Source organism: Triticum dicoccoides, chromosome 4B (assembly GCF_002162155.2).
Source record: "Triticum dicoccoides isolate Atlit2015 ecotype Zavitan chromosome 4B, WEW_v2.0, whole genome shotgun sequence".
Taxonomy (NCBI): Eukaryota; Viridiplantae; Streptophyta; class Magnoliopsida; order Poales; family Poaceae; genus Triticum; species Triticum dicoccoides.
Window position 1 is genome coordinate 26395148 of NC_041387.1, and position 22024 is coordinate 26417171.

Sequence of the window (22024 nt, forward strand, 5' to 3'; positions counted from 1 at the left end):
TTAACACACCTGGCATTGCTTATGCAGGTCCCAGGAGTTCAAATCTCAACCAGAACATGTTGACAAAGCTGAAGGCGGTTTATACGTTGGTGGAACAACTCTACACCGGGTCTCAGCGTGCTTTAGCCACAGTGGCCCTGTCGAATGAAGTTCCCACACGTTTGGCGGATGTATTAAGGAAGCTTTCTGTGCTGCCCCAACGGTTCACTGAACTGAGGTGATTGTCCGCAAGAGCCGGAGCTATGGCCGCTTTAAGCCAGGCCAAAGCTTGGCTTCCAGAACTAGACCCGGCCGACATTGCCATTGGGTATCCAAGCCTGAAGGAAAATGGTACTACATTTGAACAAGAAGATTTCGCCGCTTGCGTGAAGGAAGTGCGCCCTGTGTCCACCCTGATTGCTGAAGAGGCAGATCTCTCAAAATACCAGGCGGGTTATGACACAGAGAACCGGAGGATCCCAACGCCACAATATACTTTGACAAGTCTGATTCCACCAATTCGTAAGCATACCTTTGCTCCTGAAGTTGACCCGGCCGGACTAATTGATGACGAAGCTGAATTTAAAGCTTTGAGTGGCATTGACTAGTCGTCATCAACATTCCAGGACCGGGAACAGGACGCAGAAGTGGAAAGGGCTGATTCGGAAGCTTCAGGCCATCAAGAAAATTGATCCACCGGGCGGCTCATATTTGTAGTCTTGTTGAAAAACAATGTTAAGTATTCGGACTTGGGGAGTCATGTAATAGGAGTACAAAGACTTTGCTGTGCCGTGCCTTCATGCACGTTTTGATGCCTCAACACCGTTTAAGCCGCCACCATATATTTACTCTGTCTTACACTTATCTTTTTTCCTTGTGCATAAGAAAGCCTGTAATCTGTCCTGCACAAAGGGATAGATCGCAAAAATCCTTGTCGGCTTACCGCAAGGCGGTTCATAATTATCCCACATAATTATCAATGTGAAATATGAGTTATAAATAATCCTGATGAGAATCAGAACTTTCAATATAACTGTGATAACATCATACTTGAGATGTCAAATTTTTACTGTTGGGTTAGATGACCTGTACAGTAAGGGTGATGACCCACTTATTTTAGAATTCATGACTTCAATCAGAGTTTGTCACATGCCTGACGACTTTTGTTCAAAGTCAAGCCATTTTAAACAGAAATGTTATATGTCTTAAAACATGAACACAGAAAAGGTCTCAAGACAAACTCAAAAAGTTTTTCAAAAACTTAAGCGAAAAAGAATAGAAAGACAAATCAAGGCTTATGATTCGAATACGATCAGTAAACCGTCCAAAAGGGGTTAAGCTAGGGTTCGAATATGACCATGTAGCCCCGAGTGGCTTTGGCATTGCGCTGATCAAGAGGGTACCGACAACGATGTTCTCTTTAGTTCGAATGCGACCTATGTTTGAACAGGAAGCCCCCAAATGACCTTGAGAAGTTTGTAACGACCCTGATTCGAATACGATTAGAGTTGGACCCAAGAGGGGTTAAGCTATGATTCGAATACGATCAAGAAGCCCTCAAGTGGGTTTTGGCATTGCGTCGATCAAGAGGGTACCGACAACTATGTTCTCTTTGGTTCGAATACGACCTATGTTTGAACAGGAAGCCCCCAAGTGACCTTGAGAATATTTAATGACTTTGATTCGAATATGATCACGGTCAGACCAAAAGGGGTAAAGCTAGATTCGAATACGATCAGCCCCCAGTTGATCTTTTTTGAAATTATGACGATGAAGACATATGATCTTTGAGGATGAAAAGGACAGAGGTCATGCTTTATTATTGATAATATATACATCCCCAAGATATGTACATCATGAGAGCCGGTGGCTCAAGTGTAGTAGGGCCGAAGATGAGCTATATTCCACGACCGACGGGTCTCCTCCTCCGACTTACGCGAGTCTTTGTGCGCTCGAATATCGATAAGGTAGTATGACCCGTTGTTCAAATTCTTGCTGACCACAAAGGGCCCTTCCCAAGGCGGGGATAATTTGTGTGCATCAGTCTGATCCTGGATGAGCCGGAGCACCAAGTCGCCTTCTTGAAAGGTTCTGGATTTAACCCGACGGCTGTGATAACGCCGCAGGTCCTGTTGGTAAATCGTCGAGCGGGCTGCTGCCAAGTCATGCTTCTCATCCAACAGGTCAAGTGCCTCCCGATGTGCTTGCTCATTATTAGCTTCCATGTAAGCTGCCACTCGGGGCGAGTCATGGCGGATGTCACTAGGAAGAACCGCCTCTGCTCCATAAACCATGAAGAAAGGGGTATAACCCGTAGATCTATTGGGGGTAGTATTGATGCTCCATAACACTGATGGTAACTCCTCTACCCAACAACCCGGCGTCCATTGCAAAGGAACTAAAAGTCGGGGCTTGATACCCTTCAAAATCTCCTGATTGGCTCTTTCTGCTTGACCATTGGATTGGGGGTGAGCCACTGATGAGACATCAAGCCGGTTATGCTCCCGTTGACAGAACTCCTCCATAGCCCCATTTGACAAGTTAGTGCCATTATCAGTTATGATACTATGGGGGAAGCCAAAACGGAAAATCACCCTTTTCATGAATTGAACCGCCGTTGCCGCATCACACTTACTGACTGGCTCTGCTTCCACCCACTTAGTGAATTTATCCACTACCACCAACAGGTGGGTCTTCTTATCCTTGGATCTCTTGAAAAGCCCAACCATGTCAAGCCCCCACACAGCAAACGGCCAAGTAATTGGTATCATCCTCAACTCTTGAGATGACACATGAGCTCGTCGTGTAAATTTCTGACACCCGTCACATTTACTGACCAGATCTTCTGCATAAGCGTGAGCCGCCAGCCAATAAAATCCATGACGGAAAGCCTTGGCCACAAGGGACTTTGACCCGGCATAATGGCCACAATCTCCTTCATGAATCTCATGAAGAATCTCTTGACCTTCCTCAGGAGATACACAACGCTGAAACGCCCCAGTGACACTACAATGATGTAACTCGCCATTGGTAATCGTCATTGACTTAGATCGCCGGGTTATCTGTCTAGCCAAGGTTTCATCCTCGGGCAATTCTCCCCGGGTCATGTAAGCCAAATATGGCACTGTCCAATCTGGGATGACATGAAGAGCCGCCACCAACTGTGCTTCCGGGTCAGGTACAGCCAAGTCTTCCTCTATAGGTAACTTAATAGAAGGATTATGCAAAACATCCAAGAAAGTGTTCGGGGTTACCGGTTTACGCTAAGACCCAAGCTGGCTTAAAGCATCGGCCGCCTCATTCTTCCTGCGATCGATGTGCTCCACTTGATAACCTTTGAAGTGTCCAGCAACAGTATCAACCTCACGAGGTAAGCCGCCATGAGAGGGTCTTTGGAATCCCACTTGCCTGAGACTTGTTGAGCTACCAAATCTGAGTCGCCGAAGCACCTTACCCGACTTAAGTTCATCTCCTTAGCCATCCGAAGACAATGGAGCAAGGCCTCATACTCAGCTGCATTGTTAGTACAGGGAAACATCAACCTTAGCACATAACAAAATTTGTCACCTCGAGGGGAAGCCAAAACAACTCCAGCCCCCGAGCCTTCCAATTGCCTGGATCCATCAAAGTGAATAGTCCAGTATGTGTTATCCGGCTTCTCTTCAGGCACCTGCTAAGGGAGTCCTGGATAAGGGGGTATCCGGACAGCCGGACTATATGCTTTTGCCGGACTATTGGACTATGAAGATACAAGATTAAAGACTTTGTCCCGTGTCCGGTTGGGACTCTCCTTGGCGTGGAAGGCAAGCTTGGTGATTCGGATGTAGATCTCCTTCTTTGTAACCGACTCTGTGTAACCCTAGCCCCCTCCAGTGTCTATATAAACCGGAGGGTTTAGTCCGTAGGAGATAACAACAATCATACCATAGGCTAGCTTCTAGGGTTTAGCCTCTCTGATCTTGTGGTAGATCAACTCTTGTAATACTCATATCGTCAAGATCAATCAAGCAGGAAGTAGGGTATTACCTCCATCGAGAGGGCCCGAACCTGGGTAAACATCGTGTCCCCAGCCTCTTGTTACCATTAGCCTTAGACGCACAGTTCGGGACCCCCTACCTGAGATCCGCCGGTTTTGACACCGACATTGGTGCTTTCATTGAGAGTTCCACTGTGTCGTCGCGATAAGTCTTGATGGCTCGTCTCATTGTCAAGGACAACATCACCTCCGGGGGAGCCCTGACTCTAGGCCAAACTCTCCGGCTGGGCGGCTTCGTCATGACCGCCCGATCAGCTGTTGCGCCGACAATGACTTCTCAGGTCATCAGAAACAGCCTCCATGTCAGTTCGGAACTCGCTGAACGGATGGATCCAATGGAGCTCTCTTCCCTTAATGAGCTCTTGGATCGCATCGCCGCCCTGGGCGTCGCTACGGACTATGATCGGATAGGGCTTAAACCCGACCAAAGGGAGATTTATTCTCCGCCGGTCACCCACGAGATCGCGGTAGTGGAGGAGCATCATACGAATTCTCCCTCTATTTTGAGAATGAACTGTGTTTGGATTTCCGAGCTCTCTGAGCTGGACACCCGCTCGCGGGAGGACACGACCCAAACCCCGAACTTAGGATCGGGCGACGGGTCAAACAAATTGGGCAGCATCCCAGAGCCCGAGTCATTAAGCTCGGGAGCTTCTTTGCCCCTAGGTCTCAGATCGGGTCAGGATTCGGATTCAAAACCACCCACCCACCCAGATTTATTCAATACTCAACAAATCAGACAAGAGCCACAAGAGACAGTACATCATTACTGGGCCAGATTCCTCCTTGTGTTAAACAGGGTTAAGGACTGTCGCGAGGAAGACGCAATCTCCCTCTTCTGCAACAATTGCACAGACAAAGGGATCCTCAACGCTATAAGTCGTCGTGACATAGTACACTTTGCTGACTTAGCGTCCATAGTGCAGAAGTACTGCACGATGGAAAGCATCTGGAAAACCCAAACGAATTTCTGGGATAGTCTGGCTCTCACTAAACCCTTCGTCCGATCTAAAAGGGCAAGCTCTCATAAGTTGCCTGATTCAATTACCAAAAAACCAAAGCCTGATACAAGGCGCGGGACCGTATTGTAAGAATGGCTCAGTGGACCGTGCAAAATTCACAGCACACCGGACACTACACCAACTCATAGCCTTAGAGCATGTTGGATACTCCGACATGTAGCAAAGAGCGGCGAGGATCTCCTCTTAAACCATACATCAGAACAACATCCCGCCGGAAACAACAATACAGTATTTACAGTCTTCGAGACCTTCGCCTCAAATAATAGGTGCAAGCGGGCTCAGCGCAGCCTCGCCGCAGTTTCCCATGTGGCAACAATGAACCCATGGAACGACACAGCTATAACTTACAATGACAGCGATGAACCTCAATTCCGAACAGTCCGAGCACCAGCCGCTTTGGTCCTTAGTCCAATCGTGGACGGCTTCAGGCTCACTAAAGTGCTCATGGACGACGGAAGCGGACTAAACCTCATCTACGAAGAAACCCTTAACAAGATGGAAATTGACAGGAGCCGCATTGAGCAAAGCAGCACAACCTTCAGGGGAATCATCCCTAGTCGGGAGGCGTGATGCGCGGGAAAAATCACACTGGATGTGGTATTCGGCATGCTGGAGAATTACAGGTCCGAAGAAATTACATTCCAAGTGGCCCCGTTCAGCAGCGGATACCACGCCCTCTTGGGGCGGGACGCATTCACGAGTTTCCAGGCTATACCCCATTACGGGTACATGAAGCTCAAAATGCCCGGGCCCAACGGAATCATCACTCTAGCTAGTGATCCGGACGTCGCACTCCGCGCCGAAAATAAAACCGCCACCCTTGCCCTGGAAGCATTATCGGAAGCCCTCGCGGCCGAAGAACTAACAACATTGCGAGCAACAGTGGACAAAGACGATGTGATACTCGACAAGCGACCAAAATCCACCTCCTTCAAAGCCGCAGATGAGATAGTCAAATTCCAGGTCCACCCAACGGACCCTACAAAGACAGCTTCCATTGGGACACAGTTGAACCCCACAATAGACGCCGCACTGCAAGATTTCCTGCGCGAGAATTGGGATATCTTTGCCGGGCACCCTTCAGACATGCCAGGCATCCCACGCAGGCTGGCCGAACACAGCCTCAATATACTGAAAGGATACAAGCCAGTCAAGTAGACTCTTAGGCGCTTTTCAGAGCCTAAGCGGCAAGCCATGGGAGAAGAGCTAGCCAAGCTACTCGAGGCCGGATTCATTAGAGACATCAAACATCCGGATTGGCTAGCAAACTTGGTAATGGTACCAAAGAATGACAAATCCTGGCGCTTATGTGTCAATTTCAAGGACCTCGATAAAGCTTGCCCTAAGGATCCCTTCCCCCTCCCCCACATTGATCAAATCATCGACACCACCGCAGGACACGACTCATTGTGCTTTCTTGACGCATACTCGGATACCATCAGATCAAGATGGCAGAGTCCGACCAGGCCGCAACGGCCTTCATTACACCGTACGGCCCCTTCTGTTTTAAAACCATGCCTTTCGGGCTCAAAAACGCCGGCGCAACCTATCAACGCATGATTCAGACATGCCTGGAAAAACAAATCGGCAAGACAGTAGAGGCCTACGTAGACGATGTGGTCATCAAAACAAGACACGTTGAAACTTTAATAGATGACTTGAGTCTTACGTTCGACAATCTCCGAACATACAACATCAAGCTCAACCCGGAGAAATGTGTCTTCGGGGTACCTTCCGGGAAATTGCTTGGATTCATCGTTTCCAATAGAGGAATTGAAGCAAATCCGGCAAAAATCCGAGCTATGTCACAATTGGCTGTCCCAACAGACCTCAAGCAGATCCAGAAACTAACTGGATGTGTGGCTGCCTTAAGCCGCTTTATCTCCCGCTTAGGAGAAAAGGCACTACCTCTTTATCGCCTTCTTCGACGCACCGAACACTTCGAGTGGACGGATACGACCACGGCCGGACTGGAAGAAATAAAGGCACTCCTGGCCACAAACCAGTCCTGACCGCGCCAAACATTGGCGAACCCATGCTATTATACATAGCCGCAACAAACCAAGTTGTGAGCGCAGTGCTCGTCGTCGAACGAGAAACAGATGGACACAAGTTCCCGCTCCAAAAGCCGGTATATTACGTGTCCACTGTCCTCACTCCATGCAAATCTCGGTACCCACACTATCAAAAGATAGCGTACGCGGTCTTTATGGCATCCCGAAAACTACAACACTACTTTCAGGAGTGCTCGATTACGGTGGCCTCCGAAGTACCACTCAATGACATAATAAATAACCGCGACGCAACAGGCCGAATTGCTAAATGGGCTATTGAGCTCCTTCCGTTCAACATAACATACAAACCACGGCGAGCCATTAAGTTGCAAGTACTAGCCGACTTCATTGCCAAATGGACAGAAGCTGAACTCCCTAAAGAGTACGGCGCGTACTCAAATTGGATCATGCATTTCGACGGCTCTAAAATGCTGGCCGGATTGGGAGCGGGTGTTGTCCTGACATCCCCAACCGGAGACACGGTCCAGTACATACTCCAAATATTATACGCAGACTCCAACAATACAGCCGAATACGAGGCTCTGTTGCATGGTCTTCGGATGGCAGTCTCCATGGGCATTCAATGCCTCGAAGTGTGCGAGGACTCGAACCTCACAATATCTCAGGTAAATGGAGACTTTGATGCCAAGGGCCCGAAAATGGTGGCATATCGCAATGCCGTCCTCAAAATGTCAGCTCGGTTCGAGGGGCTCGAATTCCACCATGTGGTTAGAGAAAATAATCAAGCGGCCGATATCCTCGCCCGCATCGGCGCTAAACGCGACCCCGTCCCACCTAATATCTTCTTACAAAGGTTGTTCAAGCCGTCCGTGGCATGGGCGGGGGAGTCCGGCACTATTAGTCCGGCTCCGAACACAACCCCAGATTTTGAACCATCTGACGTAATCGGAGGCTCTGCCACCGAAATAACACCTTCGCCCCACGAAATAATGGATGTCATCGCCCCATGGACCGAGCCCTTCTTGGCCTACCTAAATAGTCAAGAGCTCCCCGAGGACCAAAATGAGGCACGTTGTATTGTGCGACGCTCTAAAGCCTACAAAGTCCATGAAGGAGAGCTCTACAAGAAGAGCACCACCGGAATGCTCCAACTATGCATCTTCGAAGAGGAAGGGCGGCAGCTCTTAGCCGAAATCCATTCCGGATTAAATGGGCACCACGCGCCAGCCCGAACACTCGTAAGCAAGGCCTTTCGGACAGGTTTTCACCGGCCGACAGCCCGGGCAAACGCACAGGACCTTGTCCAACATTGCGTTGGTTGTCAACTATTTGCCAATCAGAGCCATATGCCCCCTACCACTCTCCAAACAATCCCCATAACTTGGCCCTTCGCGGTCTGGGGGCTGGATATGGTGGGACCCTTTAAAGGGGAAGCCATAAGAAAAAAAATACTTATTGGTCATGGTGGACAACTTCACCAAATGGATAGAAGCCAAACCAGTTAAAACGGCCGAATCCGGACCAGTGATAGACTTCATATCATGGGTTGTACACCGTTACGGTGTCCCCCACAGCATCATCACTAATAATGGCTCGAATTTTACAGCCGATGAGGTGAAAACCTGGTGCGACAAAATGGGCATCAAGCTCGACTACGCCTCTTTCTATCACCCCCAAACAAACGGTCAAGTCGAACGTGCAAATGGTCTTATCATGAGCGGCATTAAACCCAGACTAGTGCGATCCTTGAAGGAATCAGACACACATTGGGTCGAGGAACTCGGCTCCGTACTCTGGGGGCCGCGGACCACGCCGAACCGTACCACCGGATACACACCATTTTTTATGGTGTACGGCGCAGAAGCAGTGCTGCCCTGCGACATAATCCATGACTCACCTCGCGTGCGCATGTATGAAGAGAAGGAAGCCGAGCTAGATCGGCAGGACAACCTAGATGCTTTGGAAGAGGAGCGTGACGTTGCTAAGGCATGTTCCGCATTCTATCAGCAACAGGCTCGAAGGTATCAAAGCAGAGAAGTACAGGCCAAAACTTATAACATTGGCGAACTCGTTCTACGCCTCCCCGAGAAGAAGAAGGACAAGCTCAAACCCAAGTGGGAGGGTCCCTTCATCATTGATAAAGTTCTCACCGGAGGAGCGTACCGTCTGCGCAGTGCATCTGATAACAGACTCGAGCTGAACCTATGGAACGCGGCCAGACTCTGAAGATTCTACGCCTAGTGCCGAACTCAGTGTTCGTCTCCTTAACTCCGCTTCTTCAATTATGTTCTCTTTCTTCCTTTCTCGCCCTCTTTTTCCTTTTTAACATACAGCCTTAAAACTGTACGGATGCCCTGATCGCTCCGGCCGCACTATGCGTGCACACTATACCTGGGGGCTTCCTATTCGGAAGCTAAATATAACTACTTTAATGGCTCCTTGCCAGCCACATATGCATTTTTCTTTCCATATGTGCCTTTTCTTCACCATTATATGCATCAATATGACTTAAGTTTTGGCCATGCTGGGTTGCCTGGCTCTTGTGTTTATGCCCTATGTTCCCGTTAATTCGGCTAGGGCATAAGGGGAGCACCTCTGCGATTGTTACTGCCGGTTGAGCCGGATGTGCACCTCAGACTGGGTGAAGCCGAAAGCTAGCATTCTTAAGGGAATATTCGGTCGGTGAACAAAAGATGTTCTTGTTCATTACAATGTAAATACCCAGATGTTTTGTTTCCTGTGCTTCTGTTCGCAGTTCGGACATGCACATCGATGCATGCGCACCCAGAGAAAGGAACCCCTAACGGAACTATTCTCTCTGGAAGATGTTTCCTTCTATCCATGTAATATAACATAACTAGTTGGGTACTTGTCTGTTCAAGCACTTATGACCCCTACGTCTGGTTTCCACGCATACCCTGATTTTTCATAACTGTGAGGGTATTCGGATACACCCCGGACTGTCGGGTCCGGGGGCTGAAGCGAAAAGGTCCGCCATGACAAATGATTTTCAATCCGGCTAGGGAGTACATAAGTCCATTCAAATTACATAGTCATTTAGACTGGTTGTACTCTTCCTCTATACCATCCAACAGGTTATCTAGCTTACAATCCTGTTGGGAATACTTTGCAGCTAACGCTACTTGGTCATATACCAGACTAACGGGTATCTCTTGCCCATCTGACCCCACCGGTCCGACTTCGGCCATATGGTTCGGGTCAGCCTTGGCGTATCGCGTCTTTACCATGGCCCAAGCTTCTCTCGCACCTTGCCGGCAAGTTGATATCTTCCATAATCGGAAGCATCGCCGTGCTCCTTTGAGCATCTCTACAAGTTCACTCATGCCTCGTGGCAGGGAAGCGGATGGCCACAAGGCCTGGGCAATATCCTGCATCACCTGCCGAGCTCGTTCGTGCAGTTGTGAAAGATCCTGCAGCATATCGCCTATGGATCCGGGCATCTCCTCTCCGGGACGGCCCGTCAACATACCTGTAGACACAACTCTGTTAAATCGCTTCCTCGCCGAACTGTTTTGCAGCTCGTTTGAAGCACTTACTATAAATGCCGCATCGAAGCCTCCTGTTCTCCTTCAGGGAGTCCGCGAGCTGAGCCCGAACATCTTTCAACTCGACGCTCAGTCGGATATTAGCATCTTGAAGCTTATTTTTCTCCTGGATAGACTGCGTCAGCACGCGTTCGCCCGCCTTCAACTGACTTCGCAGGTGCGGCTCATTATCTCCCGTAGTCTTCGGATTTCCTCCGGGAGTGTCTGTCAAATCTTTCGTCAGATTTATAAAACATGCCGAACAAACAAACTGGTAGAAGGAAATTATTACCAGAAGAGGCCTTTTTGGATTCATTTTGTTCGGCAAGATTGGCCTTCATTTGGGCCTTACATTCCTCCAGCTCTTGAGACAACTGGGCATTCTTCTCTACAAGAACCTATGCATTTAATGATCCTTAAATCAGCTGTGCCAACTGTTTCAAGTCTCAGGGGCTACTACTACACATACTTATTAAATTTTCTTACCCGTATATCCTTCACATACTGGTCCGTTGCTCTAGCAAGTCCATGTTGAGCAGTGCGGATATATGCGTGTCCAGAATTGAAGGCATTAAACGCCTCTTCGGAAAAAATACCACTGCGAAGTACGGCCCGTCGGCGCCGGTGATTCATGGCACTCTCCACTTCAGAATTTGTGGCGGAAAGCCTATCTGTGTCCTCCGCGGGAGGACAGTTTGGCGATGTCCCCACATCAACCTCCGCCCGTTAATCCAGTTCCGAAATCCGCCTGCTGGAGGCGTGGCCGGTAGGGTCCCCGGATATAGTCCGGTGTTTTCTGCCAGGACATAATTAAAGCCGTCACGTCTCGCCAAAAGTCCAAATAACCACATGGCAAGTTTAATGAAATACCTCTGCGCCTGCGTCTCGCTCCTAACCGCCTTCCTTTTAAGCCTACCTTGTCTAGGCGCCTCTTGCTGAGAGCCCCCCGCGGGTTCCGCGCGGCGTCCCGACTGCTGTTTCTATAAAAATACAACATGTGAGCATAAGGTGCGGCAAAACAAAGGAATCCTTTCGGAAGGTTGGGACCCCGACATTACTTACATGCGACACGGGAAGCAGTCCGGGATAATCCGCGATGATGGCCACTAAAGAGCCGCCACTGCTTGCCTGGTAGAAAGTCCCGTTGACAAATTCCACGGATATGTTCGGATCTTCTTCAAGTCCGGGGTCGAGAGCCTGGCCGGGATCCTCTGGCTGGGGAGAGGGGCTGTTGAACTCTTTCATGGCCTTCCTTAGTTCCTATTTTGAAATGGCAAGGTGAATAATTGTGACAAAGAAGGTAAGAATGGACAGAGTTGAGTAAAGGATGACAACTTACCCAGCTTCGGGGGTTGTACATGGAAAATCCATCCCGCAGTTTAATGCGGAGGAAGTCCTCTTCTTCTCCTTTGTACAAATCAGATAGTATCCTCGCCAAAGATGTGGCGGAGTCCGGACCTTTGCGACCGCAGCGGGAGGCATCGTCTTCTCCATTGAAATGCCACATGGGTTTCCCCTTATATTGAAGTGGCTGCACTCCCTTATTACACATATTGACATAACTTCGATTATTGTCAATCCTGATTTGGCCAGGGTTTTTATCCTACTCATTAGATAGAGGACTACTCTGTTATCTTCCTCCTTGGGGCTCCGAGGGCGCTAGCTTCGATGTTTCTTCAGCGGAGTATTGGTAAACTCAGGAAGGCCCGTCCGGATTGGGTCCGGAAGGGGAACGTCATTGACATAAAACCACTCCGAGGGCCAGTATTCGTACGCCTTCTTTGGAGTACCGGGCAGGTATCCAGTCTGGGCGATACGCCATATTTCGGCTCCGCCCACTTGATATATAGATCCCTCCTGGTTGCGGGGGATGAGGCAAAATAGCCTCTTCCAGAGCTCGAAATGAGCTTCGCAGCCCAGGAATAGCTCGCAGAAGGCAACATAGCCCAGATGTGCAGTATGGACGCGGGAGTAAGATTATGCAACTGGAGGCCGTAGAACTCCAGGAGCCCGCGGAGGAATGGGTGGATTGGAAACCCGACTCCTCTTAGCAGATATGGGACAAGGCATACCCGCTCCCCCCGAGATGGGTTAGGGAATCTCTCCGCTTGCTCCCCGCCATTATAGGTGGCTAGTCCGGATCGGACGGGGACCATGTATGCGGGCGGAAGGAACCCTTGGGTCTGCAGCTCTATTAGGCGGTTGTGAGGGACGAAACACTTTTCCCAATCCCCTGGTTTTGAGCTAGGGGAGCGATGGGCAGGGCTGTGGCGACCGATCATGATGGGATGGCCTCTTTTGGACGCGCTCTACGGAATTCTTGCTCGGGAGAAGGTGGTGTGATTTGGATCTGAGGATCCCCGTCTCTTCAAATAGACGGCTTGCCTACGGGATTAGGGTGGCAAATGTAAAAATGCACCGACCCCTCGTCTTCGCTCGACACATGGAGATGGCCATTATTGAAGCACAGAAGCCGAGGAGTACAACCTTACTGGGAGGCCGGACACTGTTCGCTATGACGGGTGCGTCGGATTTGGAGAAGGACCCGCCTTGCAATGCCGAAGACAATCTGCGCGCCGGACTCATCGTCATTGAAGCCTGGTTCGGGGGCTACTGAGGGAGTCCTGGATAAGGGGGTATTCGGACAGCCGGACTATATGCTTTGGCCGGACTGTTGGGCTATGAAGATACAAGATTGAAGACTTCGCCCGGTGTCCGGATGGGACTCTCCTTGGCGTGGAAGGCAAGCTTGGCGATTCGGATGTAGATCTCCTTCTCTGTAACCGACTCTGTGTAACACTAGCCCCCTCCGGTGTCTATATAAACCGGAGGGTTTAGTCTGTAGGAGATAACAACAATCATACCATAGGCTAGCTTCTAGGGTTTAGCCTCTCTGATCTCGTGGTAGATCAACTCTTGTAATACTCATATCATCAAGATCAATCAAGCAGGAAGTAGGGTATTACCTCCATCGAGAGGGCCCGAACCTGGGTAAACATCGTGTCCCCAGCCTCCTGTTACCATTAGCCTTAGACGCACAGTTTGGGACCCCCTACCCGAGATCCGCCGGTTTTGACACTGACACCTGCAACTCTGTCCAATCGTTGATGCAATCCACCAGTGCTTGAGACTTGATAGCAGTGTGTGGTACATACTTTAACCCATGAGGACCAAGCTCAATAGCCCACTTGGCGATTCGTCCCGTAGCCTCTCTGTTCTGGATGATATCCCCTAAAGGAGCATAACTGACCACAGTGATGGGATGGCCCATAAAATACTGCTTAAGTTTCCGGCTGGCCATGAACACCCCATAAACAAGCTTCCGCCAATGTGGATACCTCTATTTTGACTCAATGAGCACCTCACTGATGTAGTAAACCGGCCGTTGAACCGGACATTCCTTATCAGCCTCCTTGCGCTCCACCACTATGGCCACACTGACAGCACGTGCGTTAGCGGCCACATATAACAGTAAGGGCTCCTTATCAATGGGAGCAGCAAGGACCGGTGGCTCAGCCAGTTGTCTCTTCAAATCCTCAAAGGCAACGTTAGCAGCATCACTCCAGACAAAGTTGTCTATCTTCTTCAACATCTGATACAACAGTATGGCCTTCTCACCTAACCGGCTTATGAACCGGCTTAAAGTAGCAATGCGGCCCGCCTGACGCTGAAGATACACTTGGGTTTTGCCAGAGATGTGATAGCCTTGATCTTCTCCGGGTTAGCCTCAATGCCTCTGTTAGAAACCAGAAATCCCAAGAGCTTGCCCGCCGGCACACCGAAGACGCACTTCGCCGGGTTAAGCATCATATTGTAGACCCGGAGATTATCAAAGGTCTCCCTGAGATCATCTATCAGGGTTTCCTTCTCCCTGGACTTGACCACAATATCATCCACATAAGCATGTACATTGCGCCCAACCTGAGTATGAAGGCAATTCTACACACAACGCTGATAAGTCGCCTGGGCACTCTTGAGCCCAAAAGGCATAGAAACATAGCAGAAGGCTCCAAAGGGAGTAATGAACGCCGTCTTCTCCTGGTCCTTAACCGCCATCTTGATCTGATGATATCCAGAGTAAGCATCCGAAAAACTCAGACGCTCACATCCCGCCGTAGCATCAATGATTTGATCAATACGCGGGAGAGCAAAGGGATCAACCGGACAAGCCTTGTTTGAATCCGTATAATCCACACACATACGCCAAGTGCCATTCTTCTTGAGCACTAGCATCGGGTTAACCAACCGCTCAGGATGAAATACCTCAATAATAAACCCGGCTGCTAAGAGCCGGGCCACCTCCTCACCAATGGCCTTGTTCCTCTCCTCGTTAAACCGCCGAAGAAACTGTTTGACCGGTTTATACTTAGGATCAATATTGAGAGTGTGCTCAGCGAGTTCTCTCGGTACACCCGGCATGTCAGAAGGCTCCATGCAAAGATGTCCCGATTCTCATGGATGAACTCGATGAGAGCGCTTTCCTATTTGGGATCCAAATTGGCACTGATACTGCACTGTTTAGATAAATCGCCAGGAACAAAGTCAACCATCTTGATGTCCTCAGCCGATTTAAACTTCATCTCCGGTTCAAGCTCTGTGGTAGGCTTCTTCAAGGACGTCATGTCTGCCGGGTCAACATTGTCTTTTTAAAACTTTAGCTCTTCTGCGGCACAGACCGACTCAACGTAAGCCACGTCGCCTTCCTCGCACTCCAAAGCCACCTTTCGACTACCATGAACCGTAATGGTCCCTTTATGACCCAGCATCTTCAGCTGCAGATAAACATAACACGGCCGTGCCATGAATTTGGCGTAAGCCGGTCGCCCAAACAGAGCGTGATACGGGCTCCTGATCTTGACCACCTCAAAAGTTAACTTCTCAGCCCTGGAATCATACTCATCTCCAAAGGCTACCTCCAGCTCAATCTTGCCCACTGGGTACACCGACTTACCAGGAACTACGCCGTGGAAAACAGTATTGGACTGCTTACGATTCTTATCAGTTAACCCCATACGACGGAAGGTCTCATAATAACGGATATTGATGCTGCTGCTTCCATCCATGAGTACCTTAGTGAACTTGTACCCCCAACTTGAGGTGCTACCACCAAAGCCAAGTGACACGGGTTGTCAACCCGGGGCGGGTGATCCTCCCGACTCCATGTAATGGGCTGCTCAGACCATCGCAAGTACCGAGAAACTGTCGGCTCAACGACGTTCACTGCCCTCTTCTGAAGCTTCTGGTCCCGCTTGCATAAATTCATGGTGAAGACATGATACTGCCCACTGTTTAACTGCTTTGGATGATTCTGATACCCGGACTGCTGCCGCTGTTGCTGACCCCCCTGGCCAGATTGTTGATTGTAGCCGCCTTGACTACCTTGATTGAAACTGCCTTGATTGCTCTGGTGGCCCTGAAAGCCGGAACCATAGCCACTTCCATTGTTCGGACCATGAAGCATGGAGGCAGGAGGTAGCCGAGCGGTGCCAGCGTGCGGCAAGTACACGCCTCCATCCTTCTAGCGCGAGGAAGACAAAGGTGCCCCTAGCTCTATAATCATGGGTTGCACAAGTACTCCCTCCGTTCCAAAATAGATGACCCAAATTTGTACTAACTTTCTACTGAAGTTATAAAGTTAGTACAAAGTTGAGTCATCTATTTTAAAATGGAAGGAGTAAGTGTGTTCTCCTCTTTTCTTTTCTAGTGCTAAATACATCCGTTTGAGCGATAAGTAATATGGAGCAGAGAGAGAGTAGTGTTTTTAATTGTTTGTTGCACATTCGAATTTATTTGAAAGCTCAAATGGCCACCAAACCTTCTGGAATTTTATATGTGAATCCACTGGACCCTTCCAAGGTCACATTATAAATTTCAAGAATTTTAGATTTCTATTTATTTTATAGCACAATATAAACCCAATTCAAATATAATATTGATTTAATTTTAAGGCCCAATATAATTCCTTTCTAATCCTTAATAATTTTGGGACGAGTCCAAAAAATTAAAATGAGATCTTGCCAAAATCCTAGGGTTTAGAAGGGCATTTTGTATTCACTGTTTTTTTTTGGACTTTAGCACTTTAATTAAAAATGAGGCTTGAATTCAAATGCAGCGTTTTGGCTCCCGGGAACAGTAAAACCATTTAAAATAGCAAAATAGTTTAAAAAATTCTGATTCCTTTGTGGTGCAAGATGCTCATGTGTGTGATACCCGTGCCAAATTTCATGGAGTTTGGACATTTCAGTAAATTTCATGGAGTTTGGACATTTCATTAGCTCTCGACAAAACATGCAAATTTCAGGCCTATGAGGAACTTAGTACTCAACCACGCTGCAGATGTTAGAATTTCGCCATGGGCATGGTCAAACGAATTTTAACTACCAATTCAAAATAAAATTGACATGCCCAGATAAAAATAGCAAGCTAGAAATCATTGTCGTTCCACTTCAGCATGCACCAGTTGGCTCATCAGTGCCCACCATGAAAACCGCGTCAAATCTTAACAGGAATGTGCAAATAGAAAATTCAGGATCACTCATTCAACAACACTAGAGACAATAACTTGTTGAGCTGCCATAGAAGTCGTGCAGATCAATGGGAACACAACTACGCAAGAGCGATAGTTAGAAATTAGCATCAGTCGTATTCAAGTTCGTCAGGTGTAATTGGTCTCTTGAGTGGTATGATGGACTTCTTATCAACATCTTGTGATAATGCCTTTCTCATATCTAAGAAAATACAAATAAAATAAAAATGTGAGCACTGCATCGGAGCAAATAATGTGACTATGAGACGACATAATCATGGCACTCCAAGTACTTACCAAGGCCATCTTCTTCCCCTGAGTAGTACCGAAGCACCCTTCGATAAACAACATAGCCCAGCTACAGAAATAATGAGCATAATTAGACAAGTTCGCTCAGGATATTTTCATATCACATTAAAATATATACCCTAAGATGCAAGCTTCATATAGTGTTTATTGGTTTCGTTGCCAAACATTATAAGAATTTCTGTCCAGCGGAAGCATAAGAAATTGCTAGTTTGAGGAATTGGGGATTAACTAATCAACAATGTACAGCAGCACTACGCTAGTGATCATGAAGTTTGTAGCTGTACCTTTTCATACATCCTTATCGCCGGCATGTTGGATGCCCTTACAAAGAGGTCCACAAAATAGGCCTTATCCCTGAACAGAAAAATTGCCTTAGTGTGATATGGAGTAATGCCAGTGAGATGGTATCTAGTATACAAGATTCAAAGATTACAACAGTTTTGGATCCAACGGTTGGTATTAAATGGCACATGAGTAGAGAGAAGAGTTAACTGCAGAACGGCATCAATAGGGCTGATATATTAAATTCAATCATCCAATTCTAAGATATGTTAAGAGATTGTGGTGCCTGGTAGGAAGAAATGGGAGAGATGCTCCTGAGAATTAACTGACATAAAGTTGTACAGAAGAGCTAGCAGGCACAGAACTGTAATATCACGGGTCAGTTACTAGTACTACTCTACAAAATTCTACCAAGGGGCGTTTCTGATCATACTTTCTTCAAGATTGTTACTGTCCAACTGGTCAACCATCAGCCCTATGGGACACAAAAAGACCTTCAAACTTGAGGTAGGTTGGTTATACAGATCTACTTGGAAGAAATGGCAGAGATGCTCTTGAGAATGCAAGTGACAAAAAGTTGTACAGGAGAGCTAGCAAGCACAAAACTGTATTAACTAATCTACAAATTCCTACAAAGAGGTGTTTCTGATCATACTTTCTTCATAACTGTTTATTACTGCCCAGCTGGTCAGCCATCAGCCCCATAGGACAAAAAAAGACCTTCCAAACTTGAAATAGGTTGATTAAACTCGTCTATTTAGTAGTTACCAAAATCTGGAATCAGGAAGATCGAGCTTATTGCCAGTCAAAAATGTGGATGGTGATAAAAGCTCCCAACGAGGGAACATGATGAAAATAATAACAGTGGCACAGCACAATAGTAGGTTGTATGACCTCCAGCTCACCATACAACAGAAAGTATTATAGCTTACAACAACCATGTAATCCTGTGGAGATTCAGTTAGAAGAAAACTAGGTACTTACATCTTATCACTGATTTCCTCCAGCAAGTGCATAAGCGTCTTGGCTAACTTCTGTCTGCGGAATTCTGAGGCAACAGACACTGCCGTAACATGTCCATGCCAAGATTCACCTTGTCCTTCAACCTTTCCCATAACTGCAGCGGATACCCAACTTAATAAGTAAGATCCTAAACTATGAGAAGGTGGATAAGGCAGAAATGCAACAAACATAACATTTAAGGATTGTATTCCTCTAATCGACACCACAAAAAGGCATACTCTTTTACCCCGCAAAAAAAAAAAGGCATACTCTTTCAATTATGATGATTTTCATTCTCTTCCCATTCAAGCTCAAACCCATAAGCTAACTACAGTTATACTGTTAATTGGCAACATTGCTAAACACCGTTTAAATCTCACGCAATCAGAAGTGCCACTATCACCACTGAGAGGCACAGAACAAGGCCAAATTGGAGAACAATATCATACACCCTACAAAAATTCACCTGATTGAAATGAATATGCACCTCCAGAAACCATTACTTGTGTGCAAATTAGACAGACAGATAAACCTATCCCTACAAATTCCCACCGTTCAACTCTCCACAAGAGCGAAATCGAGGGGGTTCACACACTACAGCTTCAGCTAATCTGAGAAACAAAGAAGCAGAATCACAAGTCGACCAAGGGCAGGAGAGGTGGAGACATACTGTATCCCATGACGCGGTCGCCGGGGTTGACGGCGGTGTGGAAGTAGTCGGGCCAGCGAGCCAGGTACGTCATGTAGAAGGACATGTTGAACTGTGGCGAGCGAATCCACGTGTCAGACCGGGAAGAGGAGAGGACGGCCGGACGGCGTCGTCGAGAAACAGTAACAGGAGGGCAAGATATAGATCTTTGGGGGATGGCTTACGGTCTCGGTGAGGTGGTCGAGGTTGACGGAGGCGAAGCGGAGCAGATCGTCGCAGCAGAACCGGCGGATGGTCGTCATGGTCTCCCTCGCGTCCTCGGCTTCCGGCGGCGGCGAATCTCGTGGCGGCGGCGGCGGCGGCGCTCTATCCGGATTTCCTATTTCGTTTGTGCGGGTCGGGTTGGAACCTGGAAGAGGCTTCCTGCGATGTACGGCTAGGATGCTTCGGATCTGCGACGATGGCAAAGGGCACTTGGAAGGCTGCCGGGAGAGGGCTTGGTTAGTTTGGATTGTTTTCAAATCGAGTAAATTGCTGAAAGCAACCACATTTGTGGCAATGATACTGCAAAATTACTGCTTTTGTCAAAAATCACGAAAAACCACCACCTCCACGGCAAGTGAGTAACAAATTGCACTAATTCAAAACTAAGCAGCGTCTAACAGCAAAACTGACGGGTGGGCCTGTCTGTCGGGCTGATGTGGCAAAGACTAATGTGTTGACCTGCTGATGCGGCCCGGGTCCCACATGTCAGCCACACACTTCTTTCTTCATGCTTACATCACTTTTCCCCTCTCTCTTCCCCGTTGACTTCGGCCCAGCCCCGGCGGCGACAGCCCAGACTCCTCGTGTCCGGCAAGGTAGCCATGCGAGGTCAACGGTGAGCAGATCCGCTCAAGCTCCGGCGAGTGCCCCTCCCGTCGAGGTAGCCATGCCGGCGGTGCACGAGCTCGGAGCCCGAGCTGGCGAGCAGCGCCCCTCCTGCTCCGACGAGCGTCCCTCCCGTCGAGGTAGCCATGCCGGCGGCGCGCGAGCCTTGCTCGGAGCCCGAGCCGCCGAAGGCAGTCCCGCCAGCAACGCCGCTCAATCGTTGACCTGGCCGGGGCAGATCGATTCGTCGGCGTACGAACGTGATGTGGGCAGCTCTTGTGGCGGTCTCCTACCCTGCCACGACCTCCCCGCCTCCGTGCGCTATGGATCAAGTTGTTCGCCATGCCGCCGAAGTCAAAGTCAACCGTGGCCGGCAATGGCGACGGCGGCCTCTGCCTCGGCCCAGGGTGGACGGGCTGCGGCCACCACAGGCTCGACCGCGGCCGGCAATGGCGACGGTGTCCTCTGCCTCTGCCCGGGGCAGGACGAGCTGCGGCCCCAGACTTGACCACGGCTGTCGACTGATCCGTCTCGCCAGAGTGGGCTGGTGGTGAGGGAGAGAAAAATGTGGGGAGGAAGGAGATAAGAGGTGGCTTACAGGTGGGCCTCCGTCGACCTCAGCAAGTCAAACACCGACTAGGACTAGTCTTCACCACATCAGTCCGGACAGATGGGTCCCACCTGTCAGTTTTGTTGCTCAAGTCTGATTTAGTGCAATTTGTTACTCACTTGCCGCAAAGGTAGTGGTTTTTCGTGATTTTTGACAAAAGCAGTAATTTTGCAGTATCCTTGCCACAAATGTGGTGGCTTTCAGCAATTTACTCTTTCAAATCATATCTACCCACGGTCACAAGTCTGTTTTGGCTAGTTGTCATTTTTTTAGGGAAAAACTTTCAATCTATTCATCTTTAATCATGGTAGTACAACGAACACCATAAATAAAAATTACATCCAGATCCGTAGACCACCTAGCGACGACTACAAGCACCGAAGCGAGCCGAAGGCGCGCCGCCGTCATCGCCCCTCCATCACCGGAGCCGGGCACAACTTGTTATAGTAGACAGTCAGGAAGTCGTCGTGCTAAGGCCCCATAGGACCAGCACCCCAGAACAACAACCGCCGCCAATGAAAAATAACGTAGATCGGAAGGATCCAAACCGAAAACACACGAATATAGACGAACAACGACGAGATCCGAGCAAATCCACCAAAGATAGATCTGCCGGAGACACACCTCCACACGCCCACCAACGATGCTAGACGCACCGCCGGAACGGGGGCTAGGTGGGGAGACCTTTATTCCATCTTCAGGGAGCCGCCGCCGTCTCGCCTTCCTGAATAGGACACAAACCCTAACAAAATTGAAAAAAAGACTAAAAACGGAGCCCTCCCGCCGGCCCTTGCCAGGACCACCGCGCCTCCATGGCCCTAGAGCCACCGGAGACGAGGCGGACCTGCGCCGGCGCCGGCGAGAGGCACGAACCCTAACCTCCTTTCTTGGAGAAGGACGAGGAGGCGGAGCCCTGGCTTTAGGTACGTGCGTGAGGCACTCCTGTAATCAGGATGTCGTTGTTATTTATTTTGTGTGAATTTTCTGCTTGAAAGTTGCTTCTATCTGACATAGATTTTTAAGCCAAACTTCGTCCAGTTTAACACCAAACACAAATACTCAGGCTTTCAAAAAGTCAAACATGTACATATTTATCAAGTTTTAATAAAAAAAAGCACCACATTTCTATCATTAGATCCATTACCAATTTTTTTTCATATTTTATTTATTTTGTATTGT

General features: G+C 48.6%; 1 protein-coding gene across 1 annotated transcript; it reads right to left on the bottom strand.

Annotated features, from left to right (window-relative positions):
• Positions 1-16956: 16956 nt before the first annotated feature.
• Positions 16957-19822, bottom strand: LOC119294742 (N-terminal acetyltransferase B complex catalytic subunit NAA20). Its single transcript, XM_037572998.1, has 6 exons — positions 19590-19822; positions 19387-19477; positions 18699-18831; positions 17717-17786; positions 17421-17481; positions 16957-17325 (listed from the first exon to the last, which is right to left on the bottom strand). The coding sequence occupies exons 1-6, from the start codon at positions 19665-19667 to the stop codon at positions 17234-17236; spliced, it is 525 nt and encodes a 174-aa protein (XP_037428895.1). The 5' UTR covers positions 19668-19822; the 3' UTR covers positions 16957-17233.
• Positions 19823-22024: the final 2202 nt, after the last annotated feature.

What these genes read in the sequence shown, in the direction of transcription:
- LOC119294742 (XM_037572998.1), bottom strand. Translation starts at nt 19,667, where the DNA reads ATGACGACCATCCGCCGGTTCTGCTGCGACGATCTGCTCCGCTTCGCC. An exon ending in TCGACCACCTCACCGAGACC is followed by an intron (nt 19,478 to 19,589) that starts GTAAGCCATCCC and finishes CGCTCGCCACAG; the next exon opens with TTCAACATGTCCTTCTACAT. An exon ending in CGACCGCGTCATGGGATACA is followed by an intron (nt 18,832 to 19,386) that starts GTATGTCTCCAC and finishes TATCCGCTGCAG; the next exon opens with TTATGGGAAAGGTTGAAGGA.